Source organism: Mixophyes fleayi, chromosome 1 (genome assembly GCF_038048845.1).
Source record: "Mixophyes fleayi isolate aMixFle1 chromosome 1, aMixFle1.hap1, whole genome shotgun sequence".
Classification (NCBI taxonomy): Eukaryota; Metazoa; Chordata; class Amphibia; order Anura; family Limnodynastidae; genus Mixophyes; species Mixophyes fleayi.
The window spans coordinates 65,107,578-65,133,819 of NC_134402.1; the positions used below are offsets into that span (position 1 = coordinate 65,107,578).

At 39.3% G+C, this 26,242-nt stretch overlaps 1 protein-coding gene across 1 annotated transcript in view; it reads right to left on the minus strand.

The window, feature by feature from the left end:
* The window catches only part of SCFD2 (sec1 family domain containing 2), a 408,506-nt gene that overhangs the window by 380,569 nt on the left and 1,695 nt on the right, over positions 1-26,242 (minus strand). The window contains exon 2 of the mRNA XM_075195616.1: positions 17,573-17,741. Coding sequence (XP_075051717.1) covers positions 17,573-17,741 — 169 coding nt within the window. The remainder of the gene's footprint in view (positions 1-17,572; positions 17,742-26,242) is intronic.

Sequence of the window (26,242 nt, forward strand, 5' to 3'; positions counted from 1 at the left end):
CAAATGATTATTGCAAACCTTCCAATGGTGGTAGTCCCTTTGGCTAGATCACGTAGAAATAGCTTATTGAAGATATTTATTTTAATTAGGAGTGCAATGCACCTCTGTATATCAATGTTCTTATCCATTTGTATTGGTATGTGTTTTGTATGGAAATGTTGGACTTCTGAGACAGTATGTCATATTTGGGTTTTGCATCCATCTAGAGTCAGGTAATCTCATGTTAATTCATTGCTCAGTGACCAAAAGGTCTGTTGAGCCTGAAAGAAAGGAGGAGGAAATTATACTTGTTGGTAGACTCCCCTATGCAAGTGATCACAGATGAATGTGAATTTTGTATGTTAAATTGCGTTCAAACCAAGATTATAGAAATGTTATATCTTGATGGTAAACATTCAATAGAAAACCTCAGATGTAGTAGGGCCGCTAATAGCAATGTAAAAGGTGTTAAACCCCTCCAGGCTGATTTTGTTAAAGGGGCAGAAGGCTGGATTACCTCCTGCCAAGCAAGTGTCCAAAATTGTATTTAAAGAGCACTGTTTTACACTGAAATGTATTATACCATCTGTACCTTTCTGGATGTCACTAGTACCTCAAATTAGTGTATGTAACGGTCCTTTTTAGGACTACCTGAGCTAATAAATAAAACTTCTTAAGGAACCTGCCTTGACACCTACTTAACTGCTGTAATACCTGTGACCACAGACTAGACCAATCTAATCCGCTATCCAGCTGTTCTGGGGTTGCATCCAGTACCAACGCTCTGCCCGCAACCATGCAGCTCTGGCCAGTGTGATAGATGTCAGGAGAAACCATGCACAGCAACCCTGATCTGAAGACAAGAGGTCAGGGGTACCAGTCTAGGTGTACCAGTAAGGGGTACACTAGCAGCGAGAGTTACCCAGAAGGACACGGTTCTAGGTGCCGCTAAGGAGCCTAGTGGTGGCAGCAGCAAAAGCCACTCCTACTGCAGTTAGAGGGCGAATTCGGGAGCAAGAAAGGGGACTGTGGCAAGGCAAACCCAGCCGGTCCCCAGCAACACAACAGACAGGGTGGCATAGGAAGTCCCATGACCTGATACAATCGCTAGTCAGTATTATTAGAAACAATTCAGAGATATTTAGTACACCATGGGGTTTCTATTTTTAACCATATTCAGTAGGGGAATCTAATCTCAACCAAAATTAATGTGCAGAAGTCCTCATTATTCTCAAATCATAGAAGCATCTACTCTATACCCTAAAAGTTATGAATCCATATACCTCCAAAATTTGAATATAAACTTTCTTAACTCCGTGCACAGACTAGTACAAAAAGGCCAAGTGGTATTTAATAAAATAGAAATGCCTTGGATAATACACAAAGAGTAATCCATTCAACAGGTCAATATTACCCTATTTTACCAATTGACAAAGTGTGGGACCAGACAAATCTGTCCTCTCTGCCCAGGCATATTTACCTAAGCAATAACACCCTTGCCTAGGATTATTAAAGCTAATTCAAACATCAAGGATGATGAATATACAGATATCTCATCATTAACCTATTCTCAAATTCCAATAAGGTCTCCTATGTTGCACGAGACAAAAAATAATATATTCTCATGTCATAATGTCACCCATTCAACAAGCAGTAATATTCAGCACATACAGTGAGCGGCCAATCTTACACTTTAAGGTGGTTTTCATTTTTGGCTCCATGATAGTATGGATGTCACATTTTTTTAACACCAGTTCAGTGATTGTAAAAACCCATAGGAGCAGTGTTGGGGACTGTTTGCCAAAAAAAGTCTATGTATATAAAAGTAGTGATGTGTGGAGGGACGTGAGACAAAACACTTCCTGCTAGGACCATAAGGAAAGAAAAAAGATTTTATCTATACTTGTTTGGTATATTAGGCAGGGGTTTTAGGGCCTGTTCGTTATACTGGGACCATTGAGGTGGCGAAGCTGACACTCCAGGGGCCCCAATCTTGTTCATTACCAGCTATGGATGTGCAGCAGCTCTTTTCAGCGTGAGGCTGGTAGTGTCTGCAAAGGGACTCACTGGGTTTTACAGGCCATTTACCAGAGAAGGACGAGCTTAGAACTGGCTTTCACTATAAAAGGGGTTACAGACTGGAGTTACAGACTGAAGCCCAGTTGTGGCAGGGTCCAGGGGATGGAAAATATCTTCACCCAGGTAGCAGACTGTATCAATCTTGTAGGTAAATCTCTTTTATACTTCTATCAGTATTTTCCGGGAAGGGGCTGAAGTTAGTGAAATATATTGGTCAAAAAGATGGTATACACGCCACGTCTCCTAATGAGTTCACTGTAAAATTATCAAATCCCATTGACTTATATTTTCCATAATGCCACCACTAAGTTCACACTTCAACCAAATTATTTATATTATATATATATATATATATATATATATATATATATATATATATATATATATATATATATATATATATATATATATATATATATATATATATATATATACACATATATATACATACACACACACATACATATATACACATACACACATGCTGGGCCTGATTCATTAAGGAAATTAAAGCAAAAAATTGAGTAAGTTTTCCCCTGAACAAAACCATGTTGCAATGCAAGAGGATGCAAATTGGCACTTAACTTAAATACTGGCTGCTTTTTCATGTGGTACACAAATACTTGATAGATTTATATTTAAACTTAAAGTTGCTCTGACATGCCATACCCCAACTATAAATCTGTCCACACATTTTAAATTTACATCCCCCTCAAATGCAACATGGTTTTGTCAAGGTGCAAAATTACTCTTTTTTTTTTTTTTTTGCTTTACTTTCCTTAATGAATCAAGCCCACTATGTTCCAATATTAAACCTAATTAAACTATTGGAGAAGTAGAAGATATATACCACATGTCTTGGATTAGCTTTGCCTGTTCTTGTAACCTGCATCAAAAACTTTACAAGTTTTTGTGGGGAGGGGATCCCCGATTATGTTTTACACAAGTATTCCTGGGAGCTTAAGTTTCCCAGATTTGATCATATATTAGAAGGTGTCTATAATTACTACTTACCCTTATCACTGTAGTGCAATACTTTTAGTAGCGCACAAACTGAGACTAACGGCAGACCCACTATTTGATTCAATAAACTATTGTTGAAAAAATATAATATCTCCTACTATGATTTCAGAGTAAAGTTTCAATCACACTGACTACAACAGATTTTTGGAAGAAAACAAATATTCAGACACCCAGAGTTCTGTAGACATGATACTTAGCATATTAAGCTGGTCATAATTAAAGATGAAGTAAAGAACACAGTGTAAAAATGCAATATCAGATCATCCTTACTTTGTTCCAAAGCCTTGAGTTATTTGCAGACTCAATTTCCCATGTGTACTTTGGCAGGCACACAACATGTAGAGGCTATTTCTTGATACATGTGCCAAAGCTTCCACAGATAAACAATGAACAGAAAAGGCGTCCATTCACTCAAACACATGTTCATAGAGAAGTACTATTATACACTAAGAGGTATATTTATTAAACTGCAGGTTTGAAAAAGTAGAGATGTTGCCTATAGCAACCAATTAAATTCTAGCTGTCATTTTGTAGAATGTGCTAATTAAATGAAAACTAGAATCTGATTGGCTGCTACAGGCAACATCTCCAATTTTCCAAACCCGCAGTTTAGTAAATATACCCCTAAGGATTTAGTGCTATATAGTATTATAGAATAGAGGCTCTGATTGGCCAATATAATTAGCCACAACAGGTGTCTCCATAGGATGTTTATGGTTAAAATCGACACTCATATTTGCTCGCACCTCAGGGGCAGATACAATTAGCATTGTTTCTGCACCAAATACAGTTGATTACGGTACAGAAATAGTCGCTTGTTTGCTTGTGCCTCTGTGCAAAACATAAGCAAAGATTTCTGCACCATAATTGCCAGAATTGTTTGCTGAAACACCTTGCACCTTATTGAATCTGCCCACATTTTACAGCCAATAAAAGAAGAATCCCTGAAGACTTGTTAAGATGTGACTTAGATTTGAATAAATTGTAAATTGAGAAGTGTCGCAAGTCGAATGACTATGAATGTGCAGATACTTTTCCAATATAACAGATTTTCTAAATGAGGCCCATTGAATGTACATGTGCAACATTAAAGGTGCCAAGACACTGGGCTCACACTTAATGAAGGTTTTTAAAGAGAGCAAAGCTGAGCAGGGCACAAAGACGCAAGACGCAGGTAGAGAGAGGAGCCTGGCGTGCAGCATCATAGTGGGTGGAATGCAGGTGCCAAAGCTCAGATTAAGGTTGTGTAATTCTAGAACATATATACCATATATATGTTTAAGCATTTGAGTTTCTGAATATGCTAAATTTTACGATGCCTGATTTAAGCTATAAAAGGACATCAAGCAGCCTTTATAAATATTCATTATTCACAGAGGATTCAAACACACTGCAACCCTGAAATGAAATAATACACAGAAAAAAATGTTGCTCATTCTCCTATATTAATTAAAATATATATACATATAAGACAACATAACCAAACTTCAGTGACTTTGGTTCCCATCTTATCTCGTGCTATCATTTATCATCTTTCACACAGACATCAGAGATGAGGACATGAATAAACTGCTACCACACACATACTACTATCTCTCAGAAATCAGAATCACTTTTTATGTCATAAGATTTCATAAGCCAAGATTAGTTCAATAGTGCCATATAAAGGCAAACGAATGTTCACACAAACAATATATATCTTGGCTCATAATCATTCACATGTAATTCTGGAAGGGATCAGTGTGTCTTACAGCATGTGATGCTGATAATATATCTGTGTGAACGGAGATAAAATGCAGCTGTCTAGAAAATAAATTGTGCATGCTTTGAAAATGGTTTAACAACGCAACTCAGATACATAGTAAACAATTGTGAGCAATTTATAGTAAACATCTGCTTTAGGCTGGGTACAAATTACAGGTTTTTCACCCGATTATCATGCCAATCACGCAATAAATAACCGATTGGCCCAATATTGCATTAGTGTGTACACTCGAACGATGAACAATTACCGTTCTAAAGCACGTCATCTTGTTTGATTTTATTTTTAAACCAAACTAAAATTCTTGTCCAACTATGTCGTTCCAATTCTGCAATGTGTCTGCACTCAGGACCGGCAGTGTCCATAGATCTCCATGGAGTGTGCAGAGTCACGATCTTTTCAGCCGATAGTTATGACAGATGTTGAGCACAGATCGAGTAAAAAGTGTATAGTGTGTGCACATGAATCGATATGCTGATTGGAACTTTTTTTTTTTTTCAGTCCTTTGTAAAATCGCTAATTATATCGCATCGGGAGAAATTTCCCATAGTGTCTACCCAGCCTCAGAGAGGAGCGAGAGAATGTGAGGCAGAGGGGAGAGCAGGTAGGGAGGGAGATACCTGCCATGAAGATAGGTGCACATAGGAACATAGAAAGGAAAACGATCAGGGAATGATAAAGGGCAACATGGGAGAAATAAGGGAGATAGATATTTTGGACAGTTTTATTATAATATGGAGATGAGGGAAAATGTAAGTACACAAAGGAGACATTAAGGAGAGATGGAGGAACACAGGAAAGGTAATTGGACAAAGGAGAGGTGGGGACACAGGGTGGATGGCTTTGTATCATTTAATGTATGCTATGTTATACTATATAGTGTTAAAATGGATCTAAAATGAATTTCACTATAAAAATCCCTAAACCTTTGGACGGACCTAGGAGGCCCATGGCTGCTCATTTCAAAGTGGAAGTTCCACTTTGACCACTGTGTGTATGATTATGTATACACATAGTAAAGATGACTTTATAAGTGAGGTTAAACAACGTAAATTTTATTCTGAAGGGAAAGGGGAGCCAACGGAGGGCTTTGCAGGCACAGTGGAAGAAGAACATCTGGGAAAGGAATTTTAATCATAATGCTGCAGTAAGGATGGATTTCAGGGTTATAGACGTCTATCAGGCAGGTCAGAGAGGAGAAGACTGCAAAAATCAAAGCGGGTATGGATAAATGTCCTGGTGGCATCCATCGAGAAGTGAAAAGGTGAAACTTGGCAATGTTGCAAAGATGGAGGCAACAGAAATGGGTGAGGGACCAGATGTGGGGATTGAAAATGAGGGCTGAGTCAATGATGACCCCCAGGATGCGCATGACACTTGATGGTGGAGAGAGGATATGCTCAGTTTTGGATATTTTGAACTTGAGGTAGCGTATAGTCATAGTGGTGGAGATGGCAGAGAGGCAGTCATGGGACAGGGAAGAGGGAGAGAGGTCAGGAGAGGAAAGGTAGATTACAGTGTCATCAGCATTGAGGTGATAGTGGAGGCCAAAGACCAAGATAGGAGATTTAAATAAAGAAAAGTAATGGGCCAAGAACAGAGCTTTGGGGAACAGATAGAGGGAGAGGAGGAAGAGGAGGGGGAGCAGGCACCAGTGGAAGAGACACTGAAGGAACGATCAGAGAGGTGGGAGGGAAATCAGCAAAGGACATAACATTTTTTCCACTCTTGTGATACACAACATTGGCTTTCTTTGTATTAATAATATTCATGACTTTAATTTTAAATTGATTAGGCTCCAATAGATTGCGCTCCATTTATATATAAATTGTTTCAGATTCCATCCATTTCTAAGGCTAGCTACACCAACTGATTATTTCAGAATGTATTACTAATCATCAGGTGTAATTAGAAGTGTTAAATGTAGGAGGTATTTGTAGTATATCTTGAGATATCACTATGTGTTTATAAAGATATATTTCATATATAGATGTAGGTGCTTCAGCATTATCTCAGATGTTTTACAACACAAATTGCTACAGAGAACATATTTTATCATTAGAGATAAGGGTAACTTTATTTTATTACTTGTTGAGATTATATTGCCAAGATATTAATATCTGCAAATATTTTATTAATTTTCCTGTGTACATATGACCAGTATATACGCAATCATGGGTGGTACCTTCTGTTATCTCTATCAGTAGACACTTTGACACGCAACATGTCCTGTCTAATTTGTGTTCTTGCTTCTTCCACATTATAGTGCTTTAGATTTTGTTATGTCTGGTGTGTGACCAAGTTTGCTCCCAAAATGAGCCGGATAATTATATTCAGTTATCTTCCAGCCGCCCTAGCAGAGGCCAGTGAAGAGGTCTGACTGTCTAGACCATGCGCCAAATGAATAGATCTTGTCCATCAACAACATCTGTGGTTGTACTGGTTCCTTATACTTATGCTTGGGGCCGAACATGCCTGTGTGTGTCCAGCATTAACTACAATCGTATTCCTGCAAAGGCTTGGAGAGATTTTCACCACAGTTAGGTATTTAAGATATAGATAATAGTATTCCATTCTCCTATCCCTGTGAGCTATCTCAAGAGCGAAATACAGAAACCTAGTAGATGTATAAGATGCAAATATAATCTTAATCATTCTGTAATATAATACATATAAAAATGAACATGTATAATCATAATAAAGTAGTGTTGCAGTTAACAATTCTGTACGTAGTCTATAATACTAGAGAAAAAGATAGAAAGTGACAAATATACATATTAATATGTCTATTTAAAATTATTTTTTATTGCCCCTGTGCATTAAAGTAAATAATACATAAAGTTTGGTTCAGTATTTATGGTAATTCAGTATGGACATTCCAAGGTGATTCAACAAAATTATCTGAGAATTTACTTTTTTTTTTTTACATCACTTCTTGAATTGGTCAATTCATCATAAAATATTGTGAAACAGAAGGGATTTTATAATAATTCTACTTCATATTTCCTAGTGTGATTCAGGTAAATTATACCATATGTTCATAAAATATTTATCTCCCCCAAGTTATGGCTGGGAATGTGTTTCCGACAAACACTACTGCACGACTGCAAATACAAAACCATTGCAGTGTCACAAGATAATAAAATGGTTGCTGCTAAAGGCATACAATACCATATATCTTACTTCATAATAAAATTAAATGAACACACATGCTGTAAACTATACTAACTGATCATACATTGGATTCATTAGTCTATCTTACACCATAGTAACCAATATTTGTACACGAATACGCAATTGATTGATAAAGCTTTATGTACCTCAGGGTCATTCCCTGCTAAATCATCACAGCCTCCAACCCAACCATCTCAGATTTTCGTGAAATTTTGTAGGATGGTAGATGACAAAGTTACTTTCACATACCTTCAGAATTTTAGCCCTCAGTGATACACGGTGTTCATGCAACAGGGTTGCAAACATGTCAAAAAATGTAACATTTATGCTTGCCAGGTCAACTAAAACTAATCATAACTGTGCTCTAATTGTGGTAGAGCTTTCATGTTGGTCTTGTTTTGAAGCTAAGGGTCCTTCGTTTTCATAAGAAAATAGTTTAATATTTAAATATTGACTTCTACATTTCAAGGTCATATGCTTTGACCTTTGACCTTGAATATCTAAAAAAGCATATATTTAATTTTTGGGGGCATAAAGTATGTTATGCAGTTAAATATAATCTCTCTTTGGTATAAGTTTCATTTTGGGAAGCCTTTGGTAACAGGAGTAAAAAAAAAAAAGTGAAAATTATACATACCACAATCAATTAAATACCTTAACACATGATTACAAGATTTCTGTACCATTGTCACGGGCACTAGGAGTCTTGCCCAGGATTTCACCAGTTGACTATGCTTACCAGAGATGCGGAGTTTGCACAGCGGTTCTCTGGCAGCAGGGTTAATAGTGGAACGTATATAACAGCAGATGGAGAGAGGATGCCAATGGAAATGATGATAGTCAGTGACTTGCAGCTATACTGGTAAATGAGTCAGCGACTTGCAGCTATATTGGTAGATGAGTCAGCGACTTGCAGCTATAGTGGAAAGTCAGGTTTGAACCACGGAGACCAGGTTGGACGTGAGCAGGTGAAGGAAGGTAACAGGAGAGTCAGTGGTCTGCGTAAAGCAAGTTGTACCACTGCTATGGTGAGAAGACTTGTCCAGGTGCAGGTAGGTAGCGGGGAAGTCAGTGGTCTGCGTACAGCAAGTTGTACCACTGCTATGGTGAGAAGACTTGTCCAGGTGCAGGTAGGTAGCGGGGAAGTCAGTGGTCTGCGTACAGCAAGTTGTACCACTGCTATGGTGAGAAGACTTGTCCAGGTGCAGGTAGGTAGCGGGGAAGTCAGTGGTCTGTGTACAGCAAGTTGTACCACTGCTATGGTGAGAAGACTTGTCCAGGTGCAGGTAGGTAGCGGGGAAGTCAGTGGTCTGTGTACAGCAAGTTGTACGACTGCTATGGTGAGAAGACTTGTCCAGGTGCAGGTAGGTAGCGGGGAAGTCAGTGGTCTGCGTACAGCAAGTTGTACCACTGCTAGTAAGTGAGGAGTAGATCAGGTGCGGATGAGTGGAGGCATGCAAAGAGTCAATAACGGTATGAAGACACTGAGAGCACAGAGGAACTTGTTCCAAACAGATATGCAGCGTTTACAGCCAATAGTCTATAACGGTATGTATACCGCTGCTGAGTAGAGAGGCTTGCACAGGACGGATATGCGGGATAATAACTGATAGTCAATCACAAGTATGCATATCACTGCTGAGTAGAGAAGCTTGTTCCTAACAGATATGCAGCGTAACAACCAATAGTCTATAGCGGGTATGGATACCACTGCTGAGTAGAGAGGCTTGTCCTAAGCGGATATGCAAGGTAACAGTTGATAGTCAATAACAAGTAAGCATACCGCTGATGAGTAGAGAAGCTTGTCCACGAGAATATGCAGGCACAGCAGGGACGCTGAACAGTTGTAGCGGGTATGGGAACCACAGGTGAGCAGAGCAGGTAATCAGAAGCCAGCTGAGGACACGAGCAGGATACAGGAGTCTGTAGCGGGTATGAGAACCGCTGATGAGCAGAGCAGGTAATCCAGAAGCCAGCTGAGGACACGAGTAGGATACAGGAATCAGTAGCGGATATGGAAACCACCGATGAGTAGCACAGGTAATCAGTAGGAAGCTGAAGACACTTGCAGGACACAGGAGATACCTTCAGAGACTCACATGGAATGAGACTCAAGATCAGGCAACGAGGTAATAAGCACAGGTGCCTTAAATAGGGAGAGGTGCCTGATCCACCAATGAGATTAAAAGCAAAGGTCATAAGTTCTTGGATGCTGCACATGCGCAGTGCATCAAGATGGCGGACGGCCGCGGCTCAGGACAGGCGCCGGCAGGAAGGCTAGGGAACCACGCACCAGCGCAGAGGCACTCACGGTCCGGTGACAACCATAGAATGATGTATGATGCTGTGTACAATTCTGAGGAAAACTGGAAGCGTGTGGGATCAACCTTAATGAGAACTTGTTCTCTTGGAATGTTCAAGATGTCTGGCTGATGAGGGTACACATATGTTGGGGATGGAAAAAAAGGATTAAAACCTCCTGTGATGTTGCATTCATATTCATAACACAATCTAACCACCAAGCATCATTATAGACGCATGTCACAAAACCTCTAATTGTTGCAAAGGCAATGTTTCATATGGAGTATTTGTTTCCTTCACTTCACTGGATGAGTCTGTAGAAAACCTTTTCATTATTATTAATCTATTTCGTGTTCCTGGCATAAAAGCATAAAATGTTTGAGTTCCAGGTGCTCATCATGCTTCCTCATGTCGGTAGTGTACCATTTGCTCCCACAAGAACACAGTGTTTTGAGGCAAATTTGAGGCAAATTTTGAAAACCCCACTTTTATATCGGGATGTGATTGTTTGAAGTGTTCATACACTTCTGAAAGGTTATTTGCAATTAGCCTCTTTTGTTTTTGTTCTTTTGTACCACCACTTCTTAGTGTCACAAAGATTTTCTTTGACATTATCACTGCAGTAGAAGTTCTTCACAGTCTCAGCAATATCTGGGTCCAGGCTTCTACCTGGTTTAGGATTTGGTAATGACAAAATGCCAGACTCTCGTACTAATTGCTTTGCTTTTCTTATCATATAGTTACTTGCTTGAGGAAATTGTTGTTCTATTTTTCTAATACACCAGTCTTTTGGAAGAAGTGTTAAAATTACTCGCACAACCTGTTGAGGTCTCTTCTAATGTTTCTTTATGTTGTTGCAGTATGACACCATCACAACATTGACTATTATCAGACATAGGTTCCTCAGCTGGAATATGGAATATATAATTTTTTACAACTTCTGCAATTTTTACAGCTTTCCTTTTGCAATATTTTCTTCTTTTATTCTTTACCTCTTGATAGGTGATGCTCCCATACAGCCTAAACTTTCATTTAATGACGGCAAAGCTAATTCAGTCCTGCAAGTTGCCACTTCTGTGTCACTTTCCTCAGATGTGCTCATTCCTTTCTCAGCAGTTAAAAAATTCCTTTTAATTTGTTTCCTACAGTTATCACAAATCATTTGATCAATATTGACATGCGGCAGTATTTCAATCATCCATGGTAGATCCTGCCTTATTTGTTTTCTACTGCTGCTGTGTCCTTCAATATCAAATTGTTTGCAGCACTGAGTCTTAATGTACTTCTCATCCATTTGTCACACTCTTGAACAAACTAACCACTATTCACTGATAAACTGTATTAGATAAACTGTCCTAGTCCCTTGTATCACCAGCTCTCAATGCAGAAGCTGCAGCCAGACTGAGAAGAACGCAGAGACACTACAAGACAAATCTGAACTTGTCTGTTGCATGGTTAATGCAAAAAGGGTTCAACTGCCGTACTTAATATTTGTTTTTACTCTGTTCCCAAAGGCTTCCTAAAATGAAACTTATACCAAAGAGATATTGTATTTAACTGCATAACATACTGTAATGTCCCAAAAAATAAACATACACTTTTTTAGATATTCAAGGTCAAATCATGTGACCTTGAAATGTAGTCAATATTTAAATATAAAACTATTTTTTATGAAAACTAGCTTTTTAGCTTCAAAACAAGCTCTACCACAATTAGAAGCAAAGTTATGATTAGTTTAGCGGACCTGGCAAGCATAAATTTTACATTTTTAGTCATGTTTGCAACCTTGTTGCATGAACACCGTGTATCACTGAGGATTAAAATTTTACATATGAAAGTTACTTTATGTCGTCTACCATCCTACCGAATTTCACCAAAATCTGAGATGGTCGAGTTGAAAAGTTTTGTAATGATTTGGCATGGAATGACCCCTCATTGAATGCACACTCTGTTTGTAAGAAACTATCCTCCATACATGACCATTTCCTCTCAAACAACCTCAACCTTCTAGGAACAGTAGTAACATGGTTCACACATCAGACACTGCCTCACCTGAACCTCTTTCCCACGATAGTCTCCATTTCACCCACAACCTTGATACCTGGGAGCAGACAAGATGTTGGGCTTGGACTACTCCTTTCGCCACGTTGCACATTTACAGTTCTACCAATGTCCTAGCACTCATGTTCCAATCTTTTCAAGTACATATTATCCATTCTCTCTGTATGTTGTGGTGATCTATTGCCCACCTGTACCACCCCAACATTCTCCTGAACATTTTTCTGCCTAGTTCCTTCAATTCTCCCCACCATTATCTTGGGTAATTTCAACACTGAACTGACCCCCTCCACGTCACTGAACTGACCCCCTCCACGTCACTGAACTGACCCCCTCCACGTCACTGAACTGACCCCCTCCACGTCACTGAACTGACCCCCTCCACATCACTGAACTTACCCCTCCACATCACTGAACTGACTCTCCCCGTTCAATGCAGTCTTTATATTGTGTTCTCTAGACTATGTTCAGTTTATGATTTCTTGAAAATTCACTTCCCACTCTCAGATCATCTCCTTATCTCCGCTCCATTACTTAACCTCTCTGTTGTCAAACTCTCCAGAGACTCCAAAGTACCTGCATAATTCTCAGTTCTATTCATTATTAACAACTGTCCACCTTTCTGCAACAATTTATCTCCTCTCCTGATCTGGCAGAACCACATATTTACTAAACCCCAGCAACAACCCTTGATCAAGTGGACCCAAGCAGGTTTTACACCTTGTGTAAACTACAAGCCCTGGCACACTAAAGAAACACAATGCCTTCAAAAGCTTTCTTGCAAAGTAGAATGACCTAGTCTCACACTTCATCGCATATACTATTATCTATCACGCCTATTGAAATGCTCTGTCTAATCTCTCATCTCTGCTCAGGATTCTAAATCCAACCATTTTTTTTTTATATATAATTCTTTATTTTGAATAGTCAGCTGAGAATACAGAAAACAGAGCAATGAGACTGACATACAGGGCACAGAACACATATCACACACATCTCATCCAGGTCATATAGGTACACAGATTTCACAGGGCGAGTACATGATCAGTAGTGCCGGGAACCACAAAATAGCACAATGTGGATAACCTCACAAATTATAGAGAGATAATTCTAGCCCCCTGTGTCATCCAGAATCAAATTCAAATTACTCACGCTTACCTACAAAGCCCTTAACAATACCACCCCTGCATATATCTCATATCAAAATACTCTCCCTCCCGCCCATTTAGATCTACCTCTGACCTTCGGCTAGTATTTTCTCTGGTAACCACCTCTCACTCCCAGCTACAAGACTTCTCTCGTGCTGCTCCACACTTATGGAATTCCCTACCACACTTCAAATCTTTAGATGCTCTTTGAAAACCCATCACTTTTTTAGAAGTGACCTTATCCCCGATAATACTATTCACACTAATGCACCCTTACAACTGTCTCCACTTTGAGCAGCTCCTCTTGTTTCAGCTGTGCCCTCTTCCACTTAGAATGTAAGCTCTCTAATGAGCAGGGTCCTTCATACCCTTTGTTTTCATGTCTGCATTTATTTTGTCTATCTTGTATGTCCCTGTTTTATGTATGTACTGTTTCCCCTATTGTACGGCGCTGCGGAGCACTGCGGCGCATTACAAATCTACGATAATAATAACAATAATAATAAACAGTTAAGGGTAATTTAGGTTGGGTAAGTAGGGAGAAACATTGTTCACTCATAGGGCCTTATTTAGATTTAGAAGTAAATCCAGCAAAAGGTGCAATTTTGCACCTTGGCTAAACTATACCCTTGCACTGTAACAAATATGCACCTCTATCTGGATTTGCTCATAACTCAAAATGAAGACCATAATCTTCCACATTGACTATTGCAACTGCCCTCTTACCGATTTTCATCACCCACAGTATATTTGAATGCAGCTGTGAAACTTAGATTCATTACAAAATGTTCTTCTACTGCTGCTCCACAATTAAATGTATTGCCTGTATTTTACTGAATTTGATACAAAATACTTCTAACATACAAAGCCATTAACAAAACACCACCAACAAACATTTTTTCACCTCACTCAAAAAAATATCCCAAATCAACCTCTCCGCTGTGCCCAAAATGTACGCTTCTCCTCGCTCCCATTCACGGGTTACAAGATATTCTTGGTCTGCACAAACTCTGTGGAATTCCCTACCTCGTATTAAGATTTTCCCCTAGCGTCCAAATCTTTAAGCTTATCAAATTCCCAAGCGAACCTTCCTAGGTAATTACTACCCTTCTGTGACAAAACGAGTTTGATAACACCCTAACCAGCCTGTCCCTCGTTTCTCACTAAATGTGGATTATAGCAAGTACTTTTTATAGCCTTTGCTTTTGTTCCCCAGCTCAACAGAGTGCAACTGCAGTGTCTAATTACATGTGGATAAGGGGATATTGTAGCTCATTGTAATTATGTATATTGTTTATTGTAAATTGTTGATGTGGCAGTGAGGTTGTTATTCATAGTCCTTAAAGTGAAGCCAGGTGGGTTATGGATAGGGATCAGGTTCATAGATACTGGTGAGGGGGGCGACTAATTAGTATCCATTGTTGTCACAAGACCACTACATACGTTTGGTCCACAATCTGACGGGAGTTTCTGTGGAAGTACAGCTCATCTTCACTCCCCTCTCCAACCCCCCCTAGTCCACCACTCTCCAATGTTTAACAATGAGAGACCCAGGGGTTTGACAAGGGAGGTGACATTTGACCCTAGATATAAGGAGCTACTCCAGGGGGAAAGGATATATTCATTCTGGGATTTGATTCATGGAAGGTGCAGTGTAGCTGTATCGGGAAACGAGGTGTTAATATCATCTCAACCTGTCAGCACCTCGTTTCTCACAAACTGTGGACTATAAAAACATAATTTTTCTAGCCCACTGGTTCCCCATATTTGTCAAGACATATTTAAACTTGTATATATTCTATTTTGAAAGTAGTTAAAATGTCTGCCGCCATGGTTTGTTATCTTGCAGACTAGTCCATTGTGTCAGCCTAGGAAAAAGGATTATTGTCCACCAGTCCTGTATGAATGTACATCACACCAGGGGTCTCTTGTTTTTGTTTAGCTGTGGGTCTGTGTGTGCTAGTATAGGGAAAAAGCCCACCGACAGAGCTCTATGTTTAATTACAGAGGACTGCATTGTGTATTTAAATGTAAATGTGTCTGGATTGTGATCTCTCCTGTTTAAACAAACTCTTCTGTATAGCCACAGAACAATACCTGTCCCTAATTAAATCATGAGTGGCTCATTTGCTATCCCTTTGTCTGTATGTTTACCTGTGGAAAAGTAAACACAGAAAAGGACCAATCAGGCAGGTCCTGAAATTGCGGATGAGTCATTTTTGGGCTTAAAAGAGAGCTACAGAGGACAGCAAATTGGCATTCACTACCAACTGATAGCCGAAGTCAGGCTGGCGTTGAGATATAGAGCTCTGTCCCTGACAGGAAAGGGACAATCGGTCTCTGGAGTTCTGCCATTGCCCTGAAATACCTCTCCAGGTCTTGGGGAGCTGTGTGTCCGACGAAAGCGGAGAGACAGTGACTCAGGGCTGCTACCTTTGCTGGTAGCCTTAAAGGAGAGAGGGAGATAAGCTTGTATTGATAGACAGCAATCCCTGAAAGTGACAAGGATACTGGTGAGGTGTTTTCATTATACCCTGCATCTTCTCTGTGCCAGGCTGTACTGTTATTTGTTGCAAGTTATTATTTAAATATGTTTATTGCTGTTTTGTGCTACCATTTTGCTAAATAAACTTATTTGTATTATTTTGGATATTTGCCTGGGTGATTTTGAACCTTGGGTAGGTACCCGGGTAGGCCAGCTGTGCGGCGCAGAAGGTTACGTTAAACTCGGTATCCTCTAAAGCTGGTTTTGCGTTTTCGTTCTCTACCAATGGACTACAGCTGTAGCTAAGAGAAGATCTTCATGGGTCTTTAAGTCAGGACCATCCAGGTGACTGTAGCGCCTTAAGCTAGTGGGGTAAGGGACAGATGATATAGTAAACCTGCCTGGCATTTATTTACTGTGTGTATATAATAATGTACAATAAATGTATTGCTTTACTTTTTAACGCATTTGTCTGAGTGACTAATAAGAACCTTAGAATGTACTGGGTAGGCTTCCCTAGCCTAGGAAGGCACCCGTGGGTGGCCAGCCAGAGTGAAGTGGGTAGACTTGGGCCAGAAAACCCGGTATCTACACACCTTCTCTATATAATTCACTGAAAACTCATACTTAATCTCCATCTCAACTCACACAACTTACTAACAACCTACTGACTACCAGACCAACATTCCTGTGTGACTAGAACATACAGCCCCACTAAGCACATTTTACATTGCAATCTAGCTGGACCAATAGGCAACATGTGGCACCTAACCCTCATGCATCAAATTATTTTCCTATGTATTATAAGCTTACGAGCAAGGGCTCTCTTACCGGTTGTCTATTTGTTAATTCCCAGTCTTGTTTTATTAGTGTTTGTTCTCAATTGTAAAGTGCTGCAGAGTATGCGAAAGTTATATAAATACATTTTTCATATGAATAAAAATAATAAAAATGTCTTTTCTCCAGTGGCAGTGGATGTCCCCTTGTCACTTGTACTTGGAGTATGAAAAGTTCATTAGATGAAACGTTGTACTGACCTTAAGGACAAGTACTAGTGCCATCTGCAAATATGGGCACCTGACTTTCTAGGCCATCTACTAGATGGCTCATAACAAACCTAAAAAGGACAATGACATTTTTTAAAAGGATTGGCTACATAATTTAAAGTATTTCACTAAACTGATCTGCCATAATTGCACTCTTGACATGACAGTTATTGAATAGATGTTCTCTTGGGTACTGAGAACCACAGTCTTCAAATACAATTATATTTCTCCATGGAAATCCAAGATAATTGGAACACGGCTTATCAAGTTGTGTTAGAATTCTGTTTGAATCAGTGGTTGAAGTGGAAATTTAGAAGTGGCGGAATGGAAAATTAAGGTGAGTAGAATTTGATAGTTTTACAATCTAAGCAGTAGGAGAAGTGGCGGTATGCATACGACCCAGCCTAGACTACTGGTTCGAATATAAACAAAAGCAAAACAAAGCAACAATCCTGCACAAGACACACACTTCTTTAATCGTGTGATACAGTGTTAGACAATTATTTTCTTTACTTACTGTGATTGTGACAAGCATCCAGGTGCTATAATCCCCTCATTTTCACCATCAATTCGTAAATCTGTGAGCATATCCATGTTAATCATCACATCAGTTGTGTGACCAGGAATACAGGGAAGAATGGACAGGAACTTCTCTACAAGGCTGTCTCCATGATGACCAACAGCTCCTAAAACAATAAGAAGGAATTCAGTAGATCAATATGAGAAATGAAACGCCTATAAACTCCTTATACTATATCTTAGACATACTACACTGAAAGGAGAAGGCAACACTCCAACTTTATAACCCAAGCAAAGTAAATTAGATTTCAAGGTGTCATTTCAACATCATTTATTTAAGCCAAGGTTAATTCAATTGAAAACGAAATTGGTGAAAACATAAATGACCAGTAGAGTAAACAGCTATTCCACAATAAAGACAGCATTTGCCATATAATTGGGGAAATGAACAATGCATACAATTAGACTTTCACACTAGCATTCCTCTATTCCTCCAATTCCACTATTACTCTCCTCTACATTGTGTTTAACACTTCGTGTAGAATGCAATTTATTGCAGTGTGTGAACAGAATTTGTGCAGGAAAAGAAATACTTACCGATCTAAATAAATATTAAAAAAAAAAGTGCAGTAACTAGTAAAATATCACTTTTTGTCCCCCAAAAAAGTGATATTGTCTTTGAAATTTGAAGAAAATAAGTAGTATTGATTGTAGGAACAAATAAGTCCTAACAAAGCAAGGGAAAACTTAAAAACTTAATTTAGTAATGGGTACAAGACACTACGTTGGAGAGGACAACTTTTAACGTATCTCAAATTTAGGTGGTATAAATATATTATTTTATTATTTTTGTTTTGTTCTTGTTTACACTTACATAGCGCAATGTGCTAAAAAAACAAACACATTAAGCAAAAAGTAACGCTATATTTAATGTAAAATGCTAAATATTTAACATATCTGGAGTTTCGGTCTATTCTAAACATAATAAATTTCACCCAAAACTAAATCTTATGTTTTGCAGGGAGTTATTTTTTTAAAGTACTTGTCTACAATAAACGCATAGCAAATTGACTGGTGTTACAATTTAACTCTGGTTTCTACGTATTAGAAGTTAGATAACTTTTAAATTTATTGGCCTCCAATTCAATGCTACATGAAATTCAAAACATTTCTTACTGGTTGTTTGCCCTAGAGTGCCTAATTAGGGTATGCAAGCTGAGAAATTCTTATTATGCTATTGTGTGGTACAATCCTCTTAATCTATTTTCTTAAAATAATATTGATTTAAAAAAAAAAAAAAAAAAAAAACTGAGAACTTGACTTTGGTTTAAACAAACCCAGCTCACTTAAATAATGGACAGTTTAAAGCACAGAAGTGAAAAAAGGAAATTTTTTTTCACAAAAACGGTTAAGTAATCAGGCATTGTCAGGATGCTGATTATAAACATAGATTTTAGGAAAACTAAGGGCTAAATAACACTTTAAAAAGAAAAAAAAACAAAGAGAGAGAGAGACTGATATAAGAATGTTCCTCTCTTTATTGGATTGGTTGTTTAGGCAGGTGTAAAAAGCAAACCAGATAGAGGTCTCACACCATGATGGAGAGGGAAAAAATAGTTTTAAAAGGTTTTATGCCCGAAACATAGGGTAGTAACCTTTAATTATTACTACTAAAATAAAATGCAAACAAATATTTCTAGTCTCTGGCTTATGATTTTGAATCGGTTTGCTGTTTTCCATGTGTTCCTACAAGAGCCTTACACATACGCTCAGTGTGACTTGGCGATATATGTATTATTAATTATTTTTGTTATTATTAAACAACTACAACCCATGTAGCCAATCAGAATGGACATTTAAGACATACTTACCTCCAACATTAGCCTATCTAATGATTAACTCCTTCGCTGTAGGTGGCAGGAAAATTCAGAAACTTTGTGATATTGAAAGATAGAGGTGTCTTATTTGTGATTTTAATTTGTTGAGAGCACTGACCAATCAGGATAAGAGAATGACCTAAGAATCTGGCTTCGGACCCAAGACATTTTGAATAGACTGGCAGGGCTTTCGCAAGTATCTATATAATTGTTACTGCTTGAATTTTACTTTGCCCTGCACCGTCTTTCTCCCACAATACCCATATGACATCCCAAGGGCTACATGTCAAACAGCTATGATAATGATTACTAGGTGGTCTTCAGCAAATATGAATGGGAGGGTTGTTTGCCCATGATGAGGTGAATGGCAGCAACAATAGGATGGCAGTATTCACACCCATCAAATGCTACCACCATTCACCTTTTTATATTTTCCTAGGCGTCCAGCCACTATCAGCACAGTGGGGACAAACCTTCTGCTGTATCCTCTGGGCTCATCCCACCTCTAACTAAAACCTGTAATCACTCTCTCTCTACTGGTATCTTTCAGTCATTATTCAAGCACAGTGATTACTCCTAGTCTGCAAAAACAAAGCTCTAACCCAAACACTCTCTCAGAATACCGTCCCATATCTTGGCTTTCATGCCCCTCCAAGCTTCTCTCAAGAATGGCCTACACTTGTTTCACACACTTTCTTTCCTCACACAACCCTACTGGATCCTCTTCAGTCAGGCTTTCGTTCTCAACACTTCACAGAGACTGCATTGATGAAGGCTGTCAATGATTTAATTACTGCTACATCTAAAGGCCATTACTCTCTTCTAATTCTCCTGGATCTCTCTGCTGCATTTGACACTCTTGACCACTTTTCTTACACAAACACTACAATCCCTAGGTCTTCAAAACACCGTCCTATCCTGGATCTCACCCTACCTATCTAAACACTCTGCTCCGCTTTATCAGTTGGAGTACCACAAGGCTCAGTCCTAGGTCCTCTGCTGTTCTCTATCTATAAAACTTCTCTTGGAAAGCTAATAAACTCCTTTGGATTTCAGTATCATCATCTCAATGTTGATGATACCCAAATTTATCTATCCTCTCCTGATCTCTCACCATCTGTGTTGTCCACATTACGGACTGTCTTTCTGTCAATTCATCTTGGATGTCCTCTCACCAACTCAAACCCTCAAAGTCTTTCAGAAAGTTTATAATATTCCCACCAGCCAACAGAAGTTACCTAGCTAACATTTCTATTTCTGTTGACAACATAACCATAAATCTCACCCCTAGGTGATCTAAAAAACATTTCCAGAATATGTACATATTTCACACAAGACACTGCAAAGACTCACCACTACAATCTATTTTGCACGCAGTTGTTGGATTGATTTTCCATGCAAATCATTCTTCCTCTGCTGAGCCACTCGGTCAGCCTCTACAATGGTTGTCCCACCTTACACAATATAATAATATACAAGGCCATAAATAGTGCACCAACATACATCTCCTCACTTGTCTCAAAATATCTCCTAACTGGACATCTCCATTCTGCATAAGCTCTGTATCCCTTATCCACACTCATTACATGCTCCCATTCCCAGTTACAGTACATTTTCCCTCCCTAGGACAACAAGATTTTCCTCTGGTCTTCCAAGCTTCTGGACTCCCATCTCTTCAGGCAAGCTTATAAATTCCTCAACCACCCTATTAACCTCACTAGGTTACCCTATTACAACCCTCTACACAGTTCACACAATACTACAACCTTTTGACCAACATTGCTGTGTGACAGGATCATATAACCCACTAGGCACATTTATCTTTGCAATCTGGCTGGACTAATAAGCAATATGTAGCACTAAACCTCATGTATCAAACTCTAATTGTCCCATAGATTGTGAATATGCAGGCAGGGCCTACTTACCTCTCTACCTGTCTGTATTACCCAGTATTGTTTTATTAGTTTGTTCCCAATTGTGAAGCACTATGGAACTTTCTGTCGCTATATGTTAGGAACCCCTCCAGCCGGTACAGCACAACCCGGAGTCTGCTCTGCCACTCAGGTGTTCACTGGAGCCCCTAGTGGTGGGGACAGACTTGGCCGCAGACTAGCAGAGGGTCGTAAAGTGTGTACCGGCTGGGGAGAACCCAGGTAAGCGAAGTGAAGTCCAGGCAAGGGTCAAGGGCCGGCAGCAGAAAGCAAATCCAATAAACAGGCTGAGGTCAAGGGTCATGAGCAAACAGGAAGGTCGGTTAACACGCCAGAGGTCGGGGTCACAAGAAACACAGGGCAGGGTCCAAATCCAGGCAAGGGGTCATACATGGGCAATCCAACAGAATATCCAAAGGACAGGAGCTAGGAGCAGAGCAGGTCAGCAGACTGGTAACAGAAGCTATAACCGGCAGGGAGGCCGCAGACCTCCCTGCCTTAAGTACACAGATGGACCAATCAGGGCTTGCCCCTGGATATGCACACTTGCAGGCTAATTGCCTGCTATACAAGTAACCAATCAGGGCTTGGCCCTGGCATGCACACTTGCAGGCTAATTGCCTGCTATACAAGTAACCAATCAGGGCTTGGCCCTGGCATGCACACCTGCAGGCTAATGCCTGCTAATTCAGCCCACAGGCTGACTATTTCGCACATGCGCCCAGCTTCCAGCACTGCCGGGATGCAGCACTACAGAAGAGACGTCCGGCCTTTGCCTTGGCGACGGCCGGGCAGGAAGGGGAAATGACGGCCGGGACCCCAGGGAGAGCCAGAGGCGGCTGCGAGTACCGCCGCGGCTCGTGACACTATATATAAATGTTGATGACGACAATGTAACTGTGTGTGACTGTTATTCTCACAATAAAACACTAGGGAGGTGTGGCTAGCTTCTTTGGGGTTATAACCAGATAAATAAAACTTAACTTACAGAGTAAGGAGAAACATATAGCTTTGCTTTTTATTGAATATCAGAATGGATCAGTTTATTAAGAAAACCATTGAGGTGGTGTTAGAAGGGCACTGACATATTTCTGCGAAAAATCAGAACCAGACTCATATCAATTGAATGAATCAATAAACAGTCCAGCCTACAGTAATGTACGGGCAGGCCTTTTTACAGTGCTCACTGATCAGGATGTTAAATAAAGAAATATAGAGCAAAGCATTTTTGTCAACATAACTGTGTCTTTGATGTTGGTACATATAGTACAGTATTGCCCACTGTCCATATAGGTATATATTTGAGAACTGAAATAGCAGTATAATACACAATTAGAACTTCATTTAGAAGCTATATCTGATCAAATAACAAAATTTAAAATGTTTCGAGGTTGTGTCACTTTATTGTGGTGTCAGATGGGCGCGCTGTACTCCAGCATTTTTCTAGCTACAAAAGTGCTCCAACCCTCCCTGCTGCTACAATGAAGTAAATGGGGACTGCCTACATGGGAGTGGTTATGCTCAGACAATACTGCACGCAGCATCCTCAGAACTAAATCTCTCCAACCTGATTGGGGAACACTTATTCGCTTTCACTTCAATGTGTCAACATGGAACAATCTGAGCGCTATAAACACTAGTGCTTTTCTAGATGGGAAAGTGCGATCCTTCACAGGGACTGTCTGACACCACTATACTAACACGTATTTTAAAACTACCTGGATAAAATAATTCATTCATATGAAACAGATACATTTAAAATTTCGGAACTTACAGTTCAGTTCAACAACTTCCGATTTTGCAGACTGGGAGCTGTCATTATGATGTCTTGCAAAGTGGGCAGTATTATATAAACTGCAGGATAGCACAGTCCTGGTTTAGTTCCACTTTAAAAAGAAAGCTCCTGCCCTTGTAACGTCCAGGTGAGGGATACAATGATAAACAACTAATGTTAATTTCTGAGTTTAAAGAAACTAAACTAATCCATATCTAAGGTTGTAAAGTTACTGACATGGTTCAACTATTAAGCACACACAGCGAAACGCGCATCGACGTTTGCTGGATGCTTCTACTTACTTCTAACTAAAACTTTATTAGATCCTTACCATTGCTCCTATTAGATTCAAAGATAGATGGAGCCAATGTTGGGTAGCTAGCAAGACACTTTATAGCAATCAATGGGGATATCTTGCTAGATGACCGAGTCTCATATGATCAATTGATATTTAGCCAGATTAGGTTTTATCAAGTCAGTCAGCAGTAAATGGGAGTAATCCTGTGATAAATGATTAGGTGACCTCTGTTCAAACCTCTGGGGTTATATTATTTATATTATTCAGACCAGACGTGGTGTGAGAATTGACTTATTGAGCAAGTTTATACCAAATTGAGAAATACTAAGGATCTAAATAGAATATACGAATAAGATAAGTACTGATTAGAGTATCCAGTGAATTTTAAAAGCACATCATGTTTTAAGTTTTTTTATCTTTTATTTTATATTTCGCTGATATGTCAGTAATAAAAGTTATGTTTTAGGTGTTCGTTACTCCATAACAAAAATAAGAGCATTTGTGCACCTATTCAGCCCTTCTTTATTTAATTCAATACTGTTTCTCAAGGGATTGGTAGCACCCCGCACATCAAAAATTCTACTTGAAAGCGCTAATACGGGACATGCTCTAGATCACTAGTGCGACAGTTCTAGGCCCCTCCCCCTTTTCTTATACCTATAGCTAAATTGCATGGTTCCATGAGGACGACAAACCCTTAACGGTTGATTCAACCATTATATAGTGAAAAATGAAATTGTATTCAGCTTAACAGGACAAACTAGTTCTCTGCCCTGGCAACTACAGCATACCCCCTTTCCACACATTGGAAAATGGGCAAGAGTAACGGCTCAAAACAAATGGTATGCATATCGCCAGCTTCCCGGGGATGATAGCACTGGGTGAAGTTACTGCCCAGAGCTGGCATGTCGAAAACCTGACAAGCAAGGTATATCTATAGAGCCCTTCCGGACACATGCTAGCTGCAATCAGAAACAGAATATATAGGGGGAGAAACTATACAACAATGCCCATGGGTCGTAAGTCTGACAGTGAACAGCTGGCATTGTAGGTCAATAGGTTTTCCTATTTGTGGCCATTATTGCCTAATCTTTACTATGGATGTTGCTACCTTACATGCATCATCAATATATCCCAAAAACTATTTGTGTGACTTACAGAGAGTGTAATGTTACAACATTTTTGACCAAGGCTCTTAAGTTTCGGAAAAATTTGTCCAGCTCCGATTCATATAACCCATAGATCAATAAAAAGACAAATAACCCCACAAGGATAAGATATTAATACATTTATTACACAAAATATACAGATATAAATTTTAAAAAATCAAAACTCTTAAAGTTTCATATAAATATACAAATTACTTCCTCACAGAGAAGTCATTGCACACCTATGAGATGTAAATGTTGCAAAGACGGCCACAACATTTTGTTTGTAATACACAAACTAATCTACAGAACTATTTATTTTTTTACATATTTAGTTACTGTAAGTAACAATACAAATTATATTATAGATTTATATAGCAAGTGCCACAGTACAAGCCGAAATTTTAGCAACAGGAGCAAATAATGCCTTTTAATCCATTACTATCCAATGGTATTTTATACTACCATAACAAATTAAAAGGGAGTCATTTCCTAAGCCTGAGATTTGCTATGTTGACATTGATCAATTGGACTGGTAAATTACATATTTACTATCTACAGTTTGCTTTACTTGTAATTATTTTTCTATTACTTTTTATTGGACCAGAATACAAAAAAAATGAAGTTGATCAAATATGTAAGGCATTATTATAATTAGATATTTAGGTAAAATGTACTGCATTTGCTACATTTTGCTTGATGCTTATTGCAACCATCAGTTCTGATCTGCTCTTTTTTACAAATGTCATTAGTTTGTGTTCCAAAAATCTACTTTCTCCATTATACACCGATCAGCCACAATATTAAAACCACTGCCAAGTGAAGTGAATAACACTGACTGTCTCATTACAATGGCACCTGTCAAGGGGTGGCAAGTCAGTTCTTGAACTCGATGTGTTGAAAGCAGAAAAAATGAGCAAGTCTTAGTATCTAAGCGACTTTGACAAGGGCCAAATTGTGATGGCTAGACAACTGGGTCAGAGGATCTCCAAAACAGCAGGTCTTTGGGGTGTTCTGGGTATGCAGTGGTAAGTACCAACCAAAAGTGTTCCAAGGAAGGACAACCAGTGACAGGGTCATGGGCACCCAAGGCTCATTGATGCACATTGGGAGCAAAGGCTAGCCTGTCCGGTTCAATCCCACAGAAGAGCTACTGTAGCACAAATTGCTGAAAGACGAAAGAGTTAATACAGGCAATGATAGAAAAGCGCCAGAACACAGGGCATCAAAGCTTGGTGCGTATGGGGCTGCGTAGCCACAGACCGGTCAGAGTGCCCATGCTGACCCCTGTCCACCGCCAAAAATCGCACGTGAGCACAAGAACTGGACCATGAAACAATGGAAGAAGGTTGCGTTGTCTGATGAATCATGTTTTCTTTTACATCATGTGGACAGCAATGTTCGTCATTTACCTGGGGAAGAGATGAGACCAGGATGCACTATGGGAAAAAGGCAAGTCGGTGGAGGCAGTTTAATGCTCTGCGCAATGTTCTGCTGGGAAACTGAGTCCTGACATTCATGAGGATGTTACTTTGACACGAACCACCTACCTAAACATTGTTGCAAATACACCCCTTCATGGCAACGGTATTCCCTGTTGGCAGTGGCCTCTTTCAGCAGGAGAGAATGGTTTTAGGAAC